Source organism: Microchirus variegatus (genome assembly GCF_963457635.1).
Source record: "Microchirus variegatus genome assembly, chromosome: 5".
NCBI classification, from domain to species: domain Eukaryota; kingdom Metazoa; phylum Chordata; class Actinopteri; order Pleuronectiformes; family Soleidae; genus Microchirus; species Microchirus variegatus.
Genome location: NC_139806.1, coordinates 9,056,188 through 9,076,850, shown reverse-complemented (window position 1 = coordinate 9,076,850; position 20,663 = coordinate 9,056,188). Strand labels below are relative to the sequence as shown.

The 20,663-nt window shown below is 41.2% G+C and overlaps 1 protein-coding gene across 1 annotated transcript in view; it reads left to right on the top strand.

Moving 5' to 3' along the window:
• Nucleotides 1-4,863: 4,863 nt before the first annotated feature.
• Nucleotides 4,864-20,663, top strand: part of carmil3 (capping protein regulator and myosin 1 linker 3) — a gene marked incomplete at both ends in the record, with an annotated part of 88,785 nt that continues 72,985 nt past the window's right edge. Inside the window, 2 exons of the mRNA XM_083888938.1 lie at nucleotides 4,864-4,924; nucleotides 10,108-10,202. Coding sequence (XP_083745064.1) covers nucleotides 4,864-4,924; nucleotides 10,108-10,202 — 156 coding nt within the window. The remainder of the gene's footprint in view (nucleotides 4,925-10,107; nucleotides 10,203-20,663) is intronic.

The following is a 20,663-nucleotide window of genomic DNA, read 5'->3' as shown; positions in this document are numbered from 1 at the left end:
CTGATTGGTTATCTGCTGCGGTGAATTAACAACCAAGCCATTTCTCTTCTTTACGAATGTTAATATTGTCAATTCATCACGGTCTCACTACTTTTCTTTGCCTCCTTCTCTTTCTGACCCACTGAAGCACGGCTGGCACACATCAGGCGTTGTGGTCACGATGATGGTCTGGGCTCTGCTCCCCGTCACGTTCATTAAGTGTCCAACATTGTGACGGTGAACCAGAATTCAACCTGAAACTGGAGGAGCAAAATGGAGAATTTTGCACAAGACACATAATTTTTCTTTTTTAGGTGTTGAGCGCTTGTTCCGTCCTCTCACCACCCTCTCGCCTTCAGAGGGTCAGTGCAGGAACTGTCACGTGTTAGGCGGCACCTTTGTTGTTGGCAGTGTGTGCTTCTTCTCGCCTGTTCCTAAAAAGGAATGACCTACCAGGAATCAGAGTACCAGGTCTGTATATACAGGTCTGCAGGGGGACCAGGTCTATCAGTCGAGGTAAGCTTCTTCTACCATGCAACCTCAACTACTTCAAGGGTAGTTTTTTAGCCAAAAGTCTATAATTTTTATGAATAAAATGTGTGAATATGGGACATTCATTTTGAAATATCTCAAAAACTCTACAGTAAAAATGTCTGATTTGCAGTTTGCTTATGTTAAATGTAATTTGTAATGTATTTTTTTTTTTCAATTAAAAAGTGCGAACATGGGATTTTTGCAGTAAAAAATGTGTATGTGTATATATATATATATATATATACGTGTTTAAGTATATATATACATACATATATATATATATATATATATATATATATACTTAAATACATATGTATGTAAATATAAGTATGTATGTATATAAATATACTACTTCAAGATGAACTGTATGCAGAGGTGGGAAGAGTACTGAAATATTCTACTCAAGTACAAGTTAAAGTACTGGTCTAAAAGTGTAAATAAGTAGTTTGTTTAAAGTGTACTCGGAGTAAAAGTTACTTAGTTTTTAACAAGGCTGGGGTTCTTTCTTGTGTTAATTGTTTTCAATTAAAGGCAAACCTTAAAGTGCTGACAAAATGTAACATGTAAAACACATAAATGTGTCAGTCAAAATGGGTCAAAGGTCACAAAGCTTAAACTTTCTCACTCACTCAGGGACCTTAATCAGTCTTGTCCTCATTAGTCAGGCCAATGTTGTTGTTTTTTACTCTGACCTACTGAAGTACAGTCCTTTTAAAGGTAAAATTACACCTTTTAAAAGTACACAAAAACACTAACGTGAGTAAATGTCATTCTTTACTTTCCACCTCCGATAAATGTTATCCCCAGTTGTTGGGTGATGCCGCTCAGCTCAGGACCTCAGGCAAACACCTGCCATGATGGGACTTAAAGATCGTTTTGGCTACATGCATGAAAACGGTGACGAGTGGCAACCGTTCAGATGAGTGGGCGAGTCGTACATCATTGTTACTAAACAGCTTGGGTTTCAATCTGGCCGCACAATTATCCGTCCCAAATCTTATCAGAGCCGAGAGGCGGTGAACCTGCGACTCACAGGGTGGCAAGGCACTGAATTAAACTCCTGTGAAATATAGCTCTCTGCTCTTTGAACATTCTCACATCATTAAAGAAACACTGCCGCAAAAAACACATTCATCAAACGCATCAAATCAACCTTTTTTTTTTTTATATTATAAAAACATCACTTTTATGTGAACATCTATAGTTTGAGCACAGTTCTGGGCGAACACACAGGGACGCTGAAACTCCCATGAATATGAATTTTTTTTTTTACTGAATCAGACATGAAATCTTCCGCTTGATTGTGGCAAATTTAATCTTTCTCATCTGTGTATTTTTTTAATCTCATTTAGTTTCAGTCTGGGTTTCACTTTTTAGGATTAGTGACAAATCTTAGCAAGGTGATATGGTGTATGATTGCATGTTTTTTTTTCCCCTATAGTGTTCTGTTGCAGGGCTGCACAGGACCAAGAGGAAAGGAATTGGGCTCGCACCCGGAAGGTCACTGGTTCTATCTCGGGATGCCTCAAGGAATTGGTGTGTAATAAGGTTCATTATCACTAAATGGGGTTGTGCAAAAAAATACCAATCCATAGACTCTTTTATAAAAGGGAATTATTTAGTGTCTTATCACTAAATGAGTAATTATTTTTGATTGAAGAATCTAATGAATCCAAAATTCTTTTTTTTTCCATATTAAAATGCTCTGCTTGTATCACACTTTTTGGCTCCAACAACCAAAAAACTCTCAAATATGGAATGACTAATTTTGAGGCATTTGCAGCTTCTGCTTGTGTTTTTTTTTCCTGACAGAGTGATGTGTCTTTCTGTGATAATATCACGTGAATCACAGCCCTGCAGAGGTGAGCACGACGACGACGGCGACAGCGATCCGCCACCACCGTGGCTATAATGTCGGCTCTTCGCTTTAATAGGCCTACGACGACATGGAGCCTTGTTAAGCATAATAAAAGCAGAGGTCGGTTACTGCACTGTGGTGTTAAATGTGAAAGAAGAAACTCCAGCTGTTCTTTTCTCTTTCTCATGACTGTAAATTCAGAGTCTCTGGGGTTTTGGTTTCTATATTTGAGCAAAACAAAGCATTCACTTTGTCATGTTTAGGCCACGCGGAACAGTGATGGACGTTATATTTCATTTTCACTCTGAGGGAAGTGAATAATCATAAATCCTGCAGGACCCCAGACGTGCATTTTGGACTCTCATCCATTCACATTTAGCCCTGTGTCATCTTAATAGTACAAATGGGGCCCCCCTCTTTCTGTTGGACTCACTGAATGTAAAATCGACACCACATGGTCGACCTCCTGTCCTTTATCATCACCCTTTAAGAATGAAAGTGAGCATTTATTACATTTCAGTACAATCTTCTTTTTAAGTGTCATTTGAGTCTCCGTAAAAAGACCAAATGATGTTTTCTACAATGACAATAAAGGCTTTCTCTTTACATTCACTGAAATGCATAGTGATCATGTACAGAGACAGGGCTGAGTGATAGGGTAATCAAAGTAAAGTGATGCTGTTCAAATCACTCAATAAGTATTTTCTTGTATTTATTTGCACCTCAACAACTTTCATAATTATGTGCAATGCAAAATGTGCAGTTATTTGACTCTTCTGTCTGGCATTGGCAGAAAGATTTCTTTGTTGTCGGCTCCTTATAATCAGCTTATCTTTTCCTTTTCCATATATTTTTACTAACACATGTCCAGTTGCCCATATCTACCCACACTTTACACGAAGGATAACATGACCTGGATGAATGAGAGAGTTCACAGATGTTATATTTTTTTAATTTTACACATTAGGACAATTTTCTCTGTATTCTACACACTAAACAACAAAGGAATCTTCTCATTCTCAACTATCTCTTTCAACTTTTTACCAGCTAGTTTTACTTTAATTACAATTTACTATCATGTGTTTACATTTGTAGTACGCATTTCTTATATATACTATTTTGTACATACTTTATCTATACCTTTATTCTCTACGTTTCTCAATAAAGAATCTTATCTTAAATCTAAGTTTAGTAGATATTCACACAACCTAGTCAGTCCTCGTCAGAACCTATGAAAAAATTTAGTTTAAAAAAAAAATAATTTATGATTAAAAAGTGGGAATATGGGATTTTTAATTTGACATTTCTCAAAACTGTACAATAAAATGCTTTGATTTACAATATGGTAGTAGTCACAGATGTCGTGGACGCAACCAAGTCATTTCTGGTCAGAACTTATGGAAAATGTAGTATGTGTGTCATTTTTATGATTAAAAGTGTGAATATGGGACATTTATTTTTGAAATTTCTCAAAAAATCTATCATAAAAATGTCTGATTTGCAGTTTGCTTATGGAAAATGTAGTTTTTCAATTAAAAATAAAGAAAAACAAAGGATAAAATGACCTGGATGAATGAGAGAGTTCACAGATGTTATATTTAACTCTTTACCAGCTAGTTTTAATTTATTTTATAATTTACTATTATGTGTTTATATTTGTGGTACCTATTTCTTTTATATTCTATTTTGTGCACACTTTATCTATACCTTTATTCTCTATGTTTCTAGTTGAGTAGATGATAATAAAGAATCTTATCTTAAATCTAAGTTTAGTTGATATTCACAGAACCTGAAAGTGAAAAATGTAGTTTTTATCACAAAGTTGATCCTTTTTTTTATGATTAAAAAGTGGGAATATGGGACTTTTTTTTTATTTTTTCTCAAAAACTACAATAAAAAGGTTTGAACACAACCTAGTCATGTCTGGTCAGAACTTATGGAAAAATGTAGTATGTGTATTTTTATGATTTAAAAAGTGTGAATATGGGACATTTATTTTGAAATTTCACTCTATAGTAAAAATGCCTGATTTGCAGATTTCTTATGGAAAATATATCTCAAAATTGATTAAAAAATGTTTCTATTTGCAGAAATAAAGAATAACTGTTACTGCATTCTCAATGGACAGAGAACATCTGAGGTGAATTAACATCTATTTTATCTCGAGCTGTATTTGCACGATCCATAAACATGATATCGATCTGTACAGGACTGTTTATGTTTCTAATGAAGGAAGTGATAAAGTCTCTCCCTCCCCCCCTCTCTCTCTCTCCCCCCCTCCCTCCCTCATGTGTCTAAGTGAAGTCGGAGGCGTCCCTTCAGCCTTTGCCAGTGCGCACCACCACAGCGAAGCATCGCATCACTCTGCACCGGCTGTTGCTGCGGCCGGACCACCTGCAGCCACCGAGGGAGAGAGAGGCTGAAAACAGCAGAGGAGGACAGAGAGGAGAAGGAGAAGGAGACGGAGACGGAGACGGAGAGGGGGCCGGACCATGGCATCAAATGAGACCCTAACACCTGCGGGCATCGTCGGCGTCAGCAGGGAAATCACAGGTGAGCACAAGCACGACTTTATTCAGGAGGAAAGTGTTGTTTTTAATCGGCGAAGCTTTGTGAGTAAACGCACGCGGTTTATTTTACTCGCTTTTTTTTTTTTTTTTTTTTTTTTCAAATCTCCCGTTATTCAATGCGTTTGATTTGCAGGAAATGCGTCCCGCAGGCAGGAGCCGAGTGGAGTTAATGGCTGTCATTATGAGGCTGGTGTGGAGATTTAAATCTGTTCGACCTGAGTGTTTCACTTTGTGGAAACTGTGTCCGACTGCTGCTGCTGCTGCTGCTGTTTCTGTTGTTGTTTCTGGGAAATGTGTGGAACACATGGGTCCTGTGCTGGCTGTCAGAGTTCCTGAGTGAAGCAGGTGCACTTAAGTTTTTCCTCTGTGTGTGATTACGTTAACTCTTGAGGAGCTTTTCTGCTCAGAAACACTGACCTTTGTGAGGGACCCAAAAACCTGTTCCTCTGGAGGCAGAACCTCATTTCTGAGGCACTGGTTGGAGGCCTGTGTAATGGCATTGGAGTTGAAAAAAGTGTCTTTGAATGACTTGAAATTTACCATCATAATAGTCGACATCGCCCTGAACAAGGATCCGTTGAAAATATTTGCAAACCTCTTAAGGAATAATTTTAATGAATTTTTGAAATTCAGGAAATTATCCATTTGCCCTGATGCACTTTGACAGTGAGCTGACTTTAGTCTCAAAAACAAAAAAGTATCTCGGAATGACTTGAAATTTACCATCATAATAGTCGGCATCGCCCTGAACAAGGATACGTTGAAAATATTTGCAAACCTCTTAAGGAATAATTTTAATGAATTTTTAAAATTCAGGAAATTATCCGTTTGCCCTGATGCACTTTGACAGTGAGCTGACTTTAGTCTCAAAAATTAAAAGTATCTCGGAATGACTTGAAATTTAATTGGAGTTGAGGTTTGGCACTAACTGGTGATGGCTAAATTTGGCAGACATTATGTTACTCCACATGAGAGACACATGGGGGATGCTGGTGCCAATCCCAGCTGACGTAGGGTGACAACCGTCCACTCTCACACGCTCAAACCTACAATCAATTTAGAGTGTCCAATTTTGCCTAATCCAACAAATCTGCATGTCTTTGAACTGTAGGAGGAAACTAGAGAAAGGTATGTTTTCAAGGATCCATATTATGTGACTAAATATTATGAGAACTTGCCACTGGGCTTCTTCGTCACCAGGAATTATCTACCTGTAAATTCACACAGCCAGTATGACAATGGTCAAGTGACATAAAATCTGACTTGGGACAATGAACTTTGCCACCCATTTTCAATGTTTTAATCCAGAGATGGCCCAGACTACACAATCCAGTCAAGACCACAGGGCCACAACCACAAGCACCACTTAATCAAATGATTGCAGGGAGGAGGTTCTCTCAGAAACTGGCGTGATTTAGGCTGACCGTCTTTATTTGGTTGCAATACACACTAAACAAGCAATCAAAAGTTTGTCTTCAACCTTTTCTCTACCATCTACTGGGCTCTGTGGGCAGCCTGGCTCTCATTAGTTACTGCAGGGTTTTGGGAAGACTCTGATGTTCCCGATGACGTTAATATCGTGCCTGTTGAGGATAATTTGGTCAGATAATCTGTTCAAATCAGCCTAAAATTGGAAGGCACTCACGATTGTCCGAAGGGCCGGATCGTGACCAAAATCTTGCCAATTATCCTCTAGTGTGTAGCCGACTTTTAAGCCAGCAACATCATGTCTGTGCAACCGATAAAACTTGTGTTTTCTTATGCCCTGAAGAAGAAGAAGAAGCTGAAAAGGTCCCTACAGAGTTTGCAGAACTAAGATTTTTCACAGTTCCTATGGGGCGCTGACGAATGATGTCACTTTTGCCAAAAATCTGGTTCAAATTAATAATATATATCCTTTTGAAGATGTTTTTCTGATGGAGAGGGAATTCAAAATGGATACAAGGCCAAGCTGTGCTCAAAGTTAGTCTTTCATCTCCTGCCCCACCCCCCAAATTTGATTTGAATCAAATGAGCTGAATTTCAGATGAAAAGTGACATAAAGGTTGAGTTCTCCAAACAGTATACTGCTATGTAAAACTACCTTTTTGTGCAAAAGTTTATCATGTCTCAGGTTTGTTCCTGGCAAGGACATTGCCCGTGTGCAGCTGAAACCCTACTGGAAGTGAACGGGTGCCCGTAGTCGCACGATAAAGCCTTGTTTATGCTTGTGCGTGACAGTGTGCAGCACTTTGAAAGTGAGCTGACTTTAGTCTCAAAAACAAAAAGTATCTCGGAATGACTTGAAATTTACCATCATAATAGTCATCATCGTCCTGAATAAGGATCTGTTGAAAATATTTGCAAACCTCTTAAGGAATAATTTTAATGAATTTTTGAAAATCGGGAAATAATCCATTTGCCCTGATGCACTTTGACAGTGAGCTGACTTTAGTCTAAAAAAAAAAAGGTATCTCGGAATGACTTGAAATTTACCATCATCATAGTCGCCATTGCCCTGAACAAGGATCAGTTGAAAACATTTGCAAACCTCTTAAGGAATAATTTTAATGATTTTTTTGAAAATCAGGAATGATCCATTTGCCCTGATGCACATAGACAGTGAGCTGACTTTCTTCAAAAAAAAAAATGTAACAGTATCAGAACAAAAAGTATCCGGAGCTGATGCGCCTGGTCCGACACAGGATATTACATCATTTTTGTCGTGCGGCACACTACGGCGACCATAAACCTAGCTTAACTCCACACACGCACTTTTGGGTGGCAAGGTGTTAAAAGTACTTTCTAATTACCCTGATTTGGTGAGTTAAATCTCATGGTTTACCATCTCAACCTGGTCAAACTCCTTGTGTCAGACACCATGAGGTCATCAACACAGCTAACCTGTAAGGGGAAACAGAGAGTGGTGGGAAGTGTTGTGGGTGAGTGAGCAGATCCATCACAGTGTCAAGAGGCCATGGGGACATGGAAGTCAACCAAGGAGAAAGATTTATCTATTGTGATTCTTCCCCCCCCCCACCCACACTCAAACTCTTGCCTCTTTTGAACCCCTTGGGAGCAGATGCCGAGGTCACACTACTAGGCATTATTGGGAGGGGATGCACAGAACGTGTTAAAAGGTTTAAGCGATTGGGTTTTACTCAGCTTAACGTCAGTAACTCTGTGTCTGGTGCTGATCCTTTCCGTCGATCTGCCGGTGCGATTGCCGCCACCGTGTCCTACCGTCCCTTCCTCATCCTCGCTGCGTTTGTTGCTGCTCGCTCAAGTGTGACATCCCAACTTCAAGGTTGTTGCAGAAGGAATGTGGAAAGTGAGAATAATGAGTGTGCAGCAGTGCGAGGTAGAGAGAGGGAGAGAGAGAGAGAGAGAGCTGGGAGACTGACATAACAGCGGAGCGTCGTGACACAGCATGATGCGTTGTATCTCCATCTGCTGGAGCTCCACCAGTGCATATTTAGCATGGGTGGCCCTGCTAGAAACTGTGGACTGTGAATATTGGGCAGCTTGCAGGCATATGTACGTGTTTGCAGTAAGGAGGGAAAGGTTACCATTGTTTGTGTGAATAGCAGGTTGCATTGTTATGGAGGGGATGTAAATGCAGGAGGCCTCTGCTGCGGTTCACTGAGCCTCAGCTGAGTTGCCCGGCATGACGGAGCTGAGGCCCACCGAAGACGGCATCTCTGGATATTGTGTTTTGCTTCTTTAAGATGAGCTTGGCTGCTTTTTTATTCTTTCACTGAGGCTAAAAATAGCCCAGTTACGAGTCCCTCTTCAGTTAAAGGTTGTGTATATGCGTGTGTGTGTATATGTGTGTGTGTGTGTGTGCCCGATTCTTGGCTTTGTAACTGTCTTTCCAAATGTTCACCCTCGTGTGCGTGACGTGGAGGAGTACTCTACCTGTCCATCTTCCAAAAATGCGACGATGATGGCATCATCAGCATTAACACTGTGGTGTTGCTGGATTGCCCTCTTTGGATGCACACTGTTCAATCACTGCGACACCGAAAAGGCTTACACAAATGCTCTAAGACACCAGAGTGATGTTTCTCTGGGAGCACTTAGAAAAGTGTCACCTGCCGGTGTCCTAAATCCAAGTGTTAACGCCCCTGATGTCGAGCTGACTTTATTACCTCTGCCAAGGAGGTTATCTTTTTGACCGTCTTTGCCTGTGTGTTTGCGAGCAGCATAACTTAAAAAGGAGAAAGACCAGATTTGGATGAAATCCTCTGGGGATATAGATTATGGTTTTTAGACGTGATACAGAGGCAGTCTTGCAAGGTAGGCAGTGCTGTGTTACTGTGGGAAAGTGAGCAACCTTGGCGGAGGTTTGCCTTCTCTATTTATGGAAAGTGGCTGTAAATGGTACGATGTGGGGGGGAACAAATGGAAAGAAAACCCAACATGGAATGTGTTAGTGATGCTTTTGTCCACCACTCAACAAATGGATGCAGTGCTCTTTGGCACTGATGTATTTAAGACTCAGAATTTCTCTGGAAGATCTGAGACTTTGTTCTCAAGGTCCCCTTACTCAATTTGGACTGGGTCTGCGACCTCCATCAGTGTTCCTATTGCCTCCAAGTGAACAGATTTAGCAATTTGTCCTTAATTCAAAGTCTCTTTTACTGTACTGAATTTGAAGTTGCCCCTCTCCTAGCTCTAATGCTATCACCAAATTACCATTGGAAATCACTGTTCTTCTCCACTCTGAACTCAGGATCCGTCAGCCATTGGCCCTGCTGTCAGTTTCTTCTTCAGCCAGTTAACCTCTGTTCACTTGATCCTCATTTGTGAGTCAAATTCACAGGGAAATCTGCTTGAGGCTGCCTTATTTTTTTTTAATTAAAATATTTATGTGGCACCAGTGTATCCATAATTGCATCTCATTAGTGAAGATGATGATATCAGGGAGCTTCCAAAGAGAGGTGTGTGTCCATGCAGTGAAAAGCAAACAAAATAATTAGTATAAGTCGAGAAACCCGCTCCACTCCTGATATTTTTCCGCTCATTTACTTTGAAATGAAAGCTTTTTCCTGTCGTTAGTCAACAAGCGTCAAGTTTGTAGCCTTTTAGCTTTTCACTGTGCTTCTGAGTGGGCAGCATTTTTCGTTTTGTTACATGTTACCGTTATGTAATTCGATCTCCTGTCCTTTTTCTTTCTCTCTCCAGAGAACATCAGGAAGATACTCGACAAACAGCCCGTTAATTTCGTGCGAGCAATCAAGCAAGACACCAGGAGCGGCAAATCGGAGGACAGGATACTGGTGAGAGACGCAAAAAACACTCGCTCATGGTATAGACATGGTGTTACAGTCCGTCCTGAGTGATCTGATCACAGGCAGATTGCACTAAATACAGGTCCTGATGCTTATATCCCATTATCACAATGCACCCTGACTGTGTCCTCAGGTCAGATAACAAAAAAAAAAACACATCCAGAGGTGGTTTGAGGACACGTGGTCACAATCCCGAGGTGCATGAATGCAATCCGTCCTCAGGATACATCAGTTGATGTTGTCTGTTCCTCAGCAGTTTCAGTAGTTTTTTTCTTATGTTCATTTATTTGCAATCGCACAATCAATAAAGGGTAGGTAAGCCGTATTAGATCTAGGACACATTCTAATATGCGGTGCGAACGCTACTTATGACCGTCCACATGCGATTGGAACACAGAGGATGGCTGAGACCTGCTCTAAAGGGGGCAATAATCAAATGTGTGAGGCGTTGAATATGGAACAGGAACGGCCACCGGCTCGTTACTGACTAAATGGAAATCAATGGACGTTAATTGTGACAGATTGGAAAAGGCAGAAGTGGCAGATTACACACCCCCAACAGACGCCACTGAAATCTGGTTTCAGACACGTCCTGCCTAAGCAGAGTGAAGTGGACACCGTGCCATGGCCTACTGCGTCCGTCCTCAGAGTTTATTAGATGTGGCAGGATGGCCTTAATGCCACCGGCGAGAGAGCGAGAGACACAGAGAGAGTGCGTGTCTGTTTGTGTGTACATGTTTGTAGTCGGCTGTAATGGACAGATTTAATATCAAACTTACCTTTGTGAGGACATTTTGGCTAATCCTTAGATGTAGGGTTTTGGGGTAGTGTTAGAATTGATTTCATGTTGGGGTTAGGCATTTAGTTGTCATACTGTGTGTCTAAGAGTGTCCTCAGTATGAATGTGTGAGGCATCATTTATTTATTTCTATCTCTGTTTGTGAGCCAGAGGGCGTGTGGGCAGTGTTCAAGGAGATCCACGCGATCCAAGGCCACCACCGCCGTTAATGAGACTTTGTCAGTCGGCCACATTAGTGACTGATCAGGTGCTCGTATGTATGTATGTAGTCGCTACGTGGGAGAGCCGGCTCATTTCCAACAAAGACGCGATGCAATAAAAGCATCGCAGCTATTTATTTGCACGTCTCTCAGTTCGCCATCCATCTTCCATCATGACCATACCCCCACAACTATTTTTGTCATCTCTCTTTGTTTCCTCCCTCCCTCCCATCCTCCTTATCTGTCCATCTCAATTATTCTCCTCCCTATCATCATCCTCCTCCTCTGCCTACCCCCTCACCCAACACCACCAGTCAGTCACCTCTCGCTTTTCTTCCGTCCCTTCCCTTTGTGCCCTTCCCCTTTCCCTCCATCTTTACTCAAACCGAAGTATATTGAGCTCCTCTTTCCATCACAAGCAATTGAATTAGGTCTCTGCCTTATGAGAGTTTTTTTTTTTTTTTACTATCCAAATGGGCCTTGGCTGCTGCTTCAAATTCTTTATAAGTAAGGAAGGCTGGGGAGGAGAGAAAGTGAGAGAGCTGGATATAGGCATTCATAGTTGCTCATTGTCAAGGTCTTCCCCTCTAAGTGGCAATCTTTTCAGTCTAATGGACAAATGTGTTTGTATGTATGGAGGGTGAACAAAAAAAGGAGAGCTGATAAACCAACTGATTGTTTCAGTCTCTCTGGGTTCTGTGCACAAGATACACTTGAAAATGTCATACAGAAGTTAACTGTTCTATGACAATAAATGGCCTTCACTTAGCGATGAGGATCTGCTGAAGTAGATTTAGCTCAGATCAAATCTGTACCCGATTGTTCTGCCCTGTTTTGTTCAGTTTCTGGAAAGAAGCGTTTTTCAAACGTTGTGCATCGTCAAGTTTCTGTTTACTGCTGCACGTATGATGTCTTTGTTCTTCATCTTTCTCTTTGTTTGCACCCGTTTTTCCCCCGAGACTCTGCTGTCTATGCGTGTTGAATGTACCAGCCGTCAGGCTGCACACAACTGTGTATTGGTGAGTGTGGCTGTGTGTGTGTGTCCCTCCACCCGTCTCAGACAGGCGCACCATGACATTAAATTGACACCCAAGGCAGTGTGCAGGAATAGTATCAACATACATGTACTAGGCGTGTACAAACACCCACATGCAAGCACACACACGCTTGTCTCTTGATATTTGTGAGCATGTGCGCAGATGTAATAACCTCCTACCCTAAAACCTTAACCCTAGTCCTAACCCAAATGTCCTTGACATGTCTTCACAACGATGGGTTCCAAACAAAATGTGTTGTGTGTGTGTGAGTGTGTACACACATTTTGTGCAGAGGGCATCTTCATAGAGACACATGGTTCATTGCATACACAGCCATTATTAGATCACGCTATTTGAATATTGGAGACAACCCAGAAAAGAAAGCATCTTCAAAGGCAAGGAGGGGAGAGAGGGTGGTGATGGTGATGTGGGGGGTGATAGCGGAGGAAGGGAGGGTTTCCCACGAAAGGAAAGGGAATGGAGGAACTAAGCAGGGGGGATGCTCCGTGTTATTCTGTGATGCCCCAGTTGCCGATTTGGCTTTTCCGCCACTTATTTATCTCGATCGGTCACTGTTTTCTCTGCGTCGACTCACCCCTCGCTTTGACCTAATAATGGGCCCATTACTGGCTGAGATTGGCCGCTGTTTGACAGTCCCGAGCACACTCGGGTGCTTCCTTATTTCCACTTAGTTTCTGCCGTTATGCGGAGGGTCCGCTCGTAAGACTCCAGTGGGACTGAGGGTGGAGGTCAAGTTAGTGCTACTGCATTTAAAGAAGTGGCCGCGGTTGTGCGTGTGTGTGTGTGTGTGGTGGGGGATGTACAGCCGAGAGTAGGCGGGTAAGAAAGTCGGTGGAGGTAATGGTTAATGACGATATATAGTCGGCCAGCACTTTTAATTGCTTTGTCCCACTTAAAAATTATTAATTATGCTCCCTATCTAATGTTATACTTTTCTGTGCATTGTTTTGATTTTTATTTTGAACCAAGGGTTCAAAGAGATTTGATGGAAAGCCTCTTTGAGCAAATTGTTAAGTGTTTCCCTGTACTTGAGCCCTATTCGGACATGATTAGTTTTATTAATTAATACCAGAGCTTCCTCAGTGATTTTAGTCCTGTCCCAACGTGCCATGTCGGTTATCGTTACCGGACGATGTCTGTAAAGATTACGACGACTTTCATCTTGGGAATAAAGGTCTGGGAAAGATACTCATACTAATCCTGTGCAACTAGAACAGCAGCAAACATGTGCGTAAATATTTCGTCATCTCCTGTTTGCAAGTAGTTTTCCATGAGTTGTGTATCTACACTTGAGTGATATCGGTGTAGAAATGACGACGAGAGGTGACGGCGGTGCTTAATTCGAACGCCATTTGCTGTCCAGGAAATCGGGCTGAAATTATTTGCGTGCATCTGCCAAAAGAGCCACCATTGGCTGAGGCTTCTTGGGATGCCCTAGATCAAGGGGTGGAGGCAGCAGTGTGGGGGTCACCGGGTTTGCTACCCCTCCTTATCCTCCCAGTCAGGCCTATTGTCGGTGAGAGAAGATGTCTAGGGGTCACCTGCACAATTGTGGTCGTTTTACTGAGATTTCTTATCCTGTGCGACTTGGCCATTAATATTACAGATGTCCTGAGGTAGAAATTACATTACTCCCCCTCCCCATGTAAAACTAATCCTGTCCGAATAGGGCTTTAGTTTCCCTTAAAGTAAAGTATGAACATAGTTTATGTGCTAAAAAATTCCCCCTCCGGTCCTGACCAATAAATAATGTACTTTAGAAAAAGAAAGAAAAAAGCTCTAGTCTGTCGTAGTAGTGTAAAAAAAAAAAAGAGTAACATTTTGCAATATTTCATGGCGTGATACTGTATCAGTTATTTAAAGCGCTGCACTGATGTTGCTGTTATTTTTAAATCTCTGTCCACTAGTAGGCAGCAGGCCTTTGACCCTCTCTCTCCACCTCCATTCACTCCTCTCACTAGACAAAGAGAACGGTATATTGTTATGTGCACGTAACATCGCTATTTGTTCTATGAGAGTTCAAAATGATATTTATGTCTTGGCTGGTTTGGTTTATTGGTTGAATTATGGCAAATGGAAATTTGTTTGAGCTTCACTCAGACTAAGTTAGAAAGTCTTAACTCGGTAAACTGAATTGAAGTCAGGCCACTCCATTAAGTGTAAGCCTAATATTTGAGGCACATGCATCTAATGTCTAAGACGAGAGACTAAACACCTATCTCAGACTCTCTATCTCAAACTGTCTATGAACATTCTACGTTGTAAGTCTTAGAAAATGGTCTTTGGCTAAACTTTACGGTTTAACTGAACTGCACAGAAAATCAAGCCACTTTAGGGACAATCGTTAAACTCTGTGGATGAGCAATCTGTGTGTTGTAGAAGAGTCTTTCCACTGCTGCATCGTGCAGTTCCTTTTGTGTGATTGACTTGGGCAGCTGGGGACACGGTAATCAAACTCTGAAGCAAACTGCACTGAGAACCTTGAGAGGAGGAGGTGGCCTCGGTCTGGTCCCAAACTAACTTTTAGAGTGGTTTGTTTGCAGTGCCAATGTGATCTGACCTCAGTCTGACCCAATTACCAGGCAGGTGCACTCTGTAAGTTTAGCCAGATGTGCTTTGCCTTCTGGGACGCAGCAGAGCATGTAAACTGCAGCAGATTGTTGAGTAGTAGCAAGGTAGGTAATGAAGTAAGGTCTCACTTGGACTAGCAAAGATGGAAGAGGTACCTTCTGCCCTTTTATTTACATGGCTCCTGCCGTAGAGACATCTTGAGTGGATTTTGTACTTAATTTGGCTCTTTGGGAGAAGGAACCAAAGTAAGGGGAAAATTCAATATTTCAGTTAGAGGAAGGGTAACCGGTTTGCTGCTTATTTTGGCTTTTCAAATGTTGGCGTGGAGTTGATAAATCCTGGTAAGTGCATTAAAATGTGCAAAAACCAACAACTTTGTAGTCTGTAGGTCAAGTTATAACATATAAATGAATCAGAAATACACTCTATATATTGTTAATGTGGTAAACGACTATTCTAGCGGCAAACGTATGGTTTTTAATGGAATATGTACATAGGTGTATAGAGGCTCATTTCCAGCAACCATCTCTCCAGTGTTCTAATGGTACATTGTGTTTGCTAATCGCGTTAGAAGGCTATTGGATGATTAGAAAACCCTTGAAAATTCTAGTGCAATTATGTTAGGACGGCTGAAAACAGTTTTGCTGGTTCTTTGACGAAAGCAAAATCATTACTTCTAATCTTGTCAATGTCTTGACTATTCATTTTGCAACTCTTTTGATTAATAAAAGTGTGACTTTTAATGGAAAACACAAAAAAATTGTATAGGTGACCCCAAACTTTTGAACGGTAGTGTATATTTAATCAGATGATGAGAAATTAGCATCGGATTTAGAAAAACCCAGTGAACAAACTTTAGATGTGAAAACCCGGACACATTTTGTTTACATCAGTACAGCCAGTGTCATTATAATGAGATTTTTCCTCATTTGATCTGTTACTCTTGACGTATCTGTTTGTTAAAGAAAAATCTATTTGACACCAAAGCAACATTCTTCCCTTTGGTATTGTTAGAATATTAATCTTCATCAATTTGTGGTAATTGAAACGGTGTCTATTTGTATTTTACTTTCTCATGGACGTCACGTTGCCTTAATCTAATTCCATTACTGATTGGCTTGAACGCTGTTCGACAGCCCCCACAGAAAGTGACGGAGCATCTTGGGCTTGTCGGTGCACAGAGAGAGCGCTGCAGCTCTGCCAAGCAGCAGATTCTGTCCAAAATAGGGGGGAAGATTTCCAGAGGCTCTTTTTATTGGCATCTATGACTTCATCAGCACTGCCTCGTAAAGCCAGGCAGAACAAAATTATGCAGGTAGAAGCGTTAACTCTATTACTCCATGTCCCAGTCTAAATTCAGATGTTGGCTCTCTTTGCACACTGAGGTCAATATTAAGCCCGGTTTTGAATTAAGCCACAAATACTCACATACATGCATTACATAACCAACACAAGAGACATTATACACTACCGTTCAAACGTTTGGGGTCACCTATACAATTTTTCCATTAAAGCTCATACTTTTATTCATCAAAAGAGTTGCAAAATGAATAGAAAATACAAGATTAGAAATAATGATTTTTATTCAAACTAATAATATTGCCCTTCGAACTTTCATCAAAGAACCAGCAAAACTGTTTTCAGCTGTGCTAACATCATTGCCCAAGGGTTTTCAAGAGTTTTCTAATCATCCAATAGCCTTCTAACGGGATTAGCAAACACAATGTACCATTAGAACAATGGAAATGGGCCTCTATACACCTATGTACATATTCCATTAAAAACCAGACCTTTGCAGCTAGAACAGTTGTATAGAGTGTATTTCTGATTCATTTAATGTTATGTTCATTGGAAAAAAGTGATTTTCCTTCAAAAATAAGGACATTTGTGACCCCAAACTTTTGAACGGTATTGTAAATGGTGGCCTTGGTTTGGGCTCTGAAGACACTTTTGTTGTATGTATTATTATTTGATGGTGTGTGTGGTAAGAACCATGTGCCGCTGTAATTAGGACTGTGCTTTCGTTTTGATGATCATAAAGCACGTTTCAAAGCCTGCGGCGAATGGTCGACAGTCTGACCTTCTCTTTTCTCCCATGAGATGAGCGTCGGTGTGAATGAGTGGTTTGAAAGGCCACTTGGTGTTACTGCCTTTATTTTGAACTTCTTTCTCTCCTTTGCTGTCCTGTCGACACACAACCACATATCCATATCACCACTACTTGGTCTCCCTCTTCCTCCTATTCTCTTTTTAAGAGGTCCTTTGGGCTTCAGATTGCTTGTTTGCCAACTCTTTGATTTTGGTGCATTGGGCTAGTTGGATTTTTCGGAGAAAAAATCTGGAACAAGGTGTATTTCTCTCCTCTTTTTTTTGTTTGAGTTTCTTGCCATTCCTTCCCGACTCTCTTTGAACCACTCTGAAGTCTGTTATGAAGCAGAACCTGGAGCATCTGTGCTTTCAAAGCCCCTGTCAACTCACACACAGTGACGCACACCGACACCCACACATGCATGTAAGCTGACAGATTGACTGGCAGGGTTCTGATGATGCCGACTTCACTTGGTTCTATGACAGTGGCTGTGCAAGTGTCGTGCCAAGATGCCTGACTTGTGCACAGTGTTTCTGATATTGTGGTGAAAGTGTGTGTGTGTTTAAATGCCCTCGTTGTATGCCACAAATACCACGGGTGGCCAAATCTGGCTCTGATCCTCTGCTCGTTCTCTTGGAGGCGATGTTGCAGAGGACCAAGAGACATAATTTGATTTGCACCATCTCTTTTGAAGTGCAAGACCCAGAGTCTGACAGCTTATGATTAATATAAGCCACCCCTCCAACCTATGTCCCTCTTGAGTGCATGCATGCATGCAAACATACACATGATGCACATCCAGAAAGTGAAACATTTTTTTGTTTTAGTGTGTGTGTGTGTGTGTGTGTGTGTGTGCGTGCTCACACTCTCTCTCTCTGTGTCTGACACACACACACAAGCCCACCCTGCCCTTGCCGTCTGGCTGGCTGGCTCTTTGAACTTGCGCTTCTGACACTGTGCCATCACAGCACCTCTCCGTGTCAAGTCGAAAACACAAATCTCATCATCTTCACCCACCACTCCCCTTCCTTCCTTCCCTCATCACTCTCTGAGATTGTCACCTGCCGTGTCCGTGGCTCACTGGGTCAGCAAGGTCGACCGTCTCATCTCGGAGGATTTCCTCGGTGGAAAACAATTCTTTCGTGAGGCTTTCAGGTTTTTTTTCGATTGATCCGTGGAGAAATGGGTCACCGGACTGCTGCCACATTATGTGAGATAAAATTGTGTTTATGGCCAGTGGGGCCTGACCGCAGCATCCTTACACCTTAATTCTTAAGTTAGGAACTATTTCTTTGTTTATTTGTTTGTGTGTGTGCACAGGTTAAAATGCAGCCTAAGATGGGCAATTTAACAGTACAATAGATAGAGATAATATATTTTATTATAATATAATATATAGGTATCTGTTAGTGGCACACAGAAAGTATTATTTCGGGTGCTCTGAATAAAACAGGGCTACACAATATAAGAAAAATAACTGTCATTGAAATTTCACAATATATACATATTGCAAAAGACCTTTTTATATATATATCTATATATACATCACAAAAACTGCTTAAACTGCAATAGATATATGTGAGTTATGTTCAGCCAGGAACTCAGGGGAGGGAGGAGGCCCAGGATGGCACCTTGTGGAACGCCACCGCTAGTTCTATGATTACAGATTATTACAGATTATCTGAAGAATGGATTAATACTGGGTTCCAAAAAAAAAGTGTAAATTGTCTGTCTTTTCACCTGAATTTTGCACTGCTGAATCCTAAAATGACATCCATTTTTCTCAATCAGGTCAGGTTTTTATGCTAATTTGATTTTGAAAAATCCGAAGACTGACTAAATTGATTACATTTTTGTTATACCACATTTAACCAATTTTGCCACATAAGCATGGAAAGCACGAAACTTGTGACTAGATTCCCGTTAGGAACAATGGCGTATTCACTGCAGATGTAGCAGAATACGTCAGGGTTATTTTTGCAAGATCTTCTTGTCGAAGTCATTTCATTCACTTTTAAAAAAAAACAAAACAAACAATTAGTCATAAGTTGGCTCATGCAAAATCTTCAGAATTTGTTTATTGCAAGAAATGTAAAATAATTTTGCATCATATGACGTGAAAATACCCGTACATGTAAAAAAAAACAGTATGTAGCTTTGTTCAGAAAGTTGACCTGATTGAGCAAATTCAATGTGATTTTTGGATTCAGCACATCAAAATGATCCTAAATTAGCAACAAAAAAAAAAACTTAGGTGCTGTGGGACAAACGTAAACAATCAGATCAGGATATTAAAAGAGTGTAAAACTCGCAGCAGCCCACTGTGTTCCTAAAAATGTGTTTATCACAAGTTAAATCGTCATTACAATATTCAACACAGTTAAATCACATTATATATGTATTGTAATAGCTTTTTCTAAATTATTTTCTTTTGAGACAATATGAGGATTTCAAAAGATGAAAAAAAAAAAGCGCCCAGTTTTTTGTTCTCTGCCTAAAGATTGTAATGCACCATCGATTCTCTTATTTTACTCCAGCACACCCGTGGTCGGTGCCAGGGAGAATAACAACTCAGTTAAGCCTGAAACTGGCAGCGACACTTTGTGCCAGACTGGTCCTCTGAACTTTAAAAGGGTGGCACTGACTGGATCCGTTACATCTCATGTGCTGAGAAGATCCCGCAGGTTCTCTCTCTCTCTTTAATGCACCACGCACCCTTCAGACTACACGCAATATGAAAGCGTGCAGTATCGATTGTCCGTAATGATACCTCCAGTTAGCCGAAAGTGATCTATCAAGAGCAGAAACCCTACGCAAGAAGCCTTGTTCAGCATCAGAGGGATCAAATCTGCAGCCGTCATAGAGTCTGCATTATTGATGCGTCTGTTTACATGACGATAGCCTCCGTCAGCTGCAGGGCCTTCAAAGGGGAGAAAAAAAGATTCTTTTGTCTTTATATTTTCTCACTGTATATAACTCTCTCTCACATCCTGCGCCTCAAGGTCCCATCACGGCCCCTCCTTACTTTTTCTTTTCTGGACTTGTATACCACAGTTGTCAAACTTTTGAGTTGTGATTGGACTAACAATCTTTTCGTCAAGGCCCCCCCCTCCACCGTCTTAGTGCCCTTTCTTCTCATTCTGTCGGCTCCTTTTTTAGTCTCACGTCTTCAATCCTGTCATGTCGCTCCTTCCTGGGAGTCTATTACGGATATCTGTGTAGTTAAGAAACGAGGCTGAAGTGTGAGAGCAATTTTTTGCTGCGAGTTGGTGAAGTATCGTGGAGGAAGATCTGAGGACTTTATTATTAGAAGGGAAATCTAGTGTCTCTATTGCCTCATCTATATGTCTCCTCCACCCCTCCTCTCCCTTTGTATGTTTCTTTTGCTTTATTCCTCTCACCACTACTCAGCAGGGCGCCATTAGCCATTCAGCACAGAGAGGCCTTGAGGTATTGAAAGCGACAGAGCAGAAAAAAGAATCGAAAGAAACTGTAACAGGAAAGAAGACCAGGGAATTGTGAGATGGTAGGGTGTGTGTGTGTGTGTTAGAGGATTTCAGGCAGGAGCAAACCAGACAGGGCGCTGTGGCACACAGGGAGATGGAGGGATTAGGGATTAAGGAAGTATATGGGGGGAAAATGAACTGATTTCCATGGAGATGGAGAGAGGAATGACAAGATGCAAGGGAGGGGAATCATGGACATGCCAGAAATGGAATTTGAAAGCTAGCT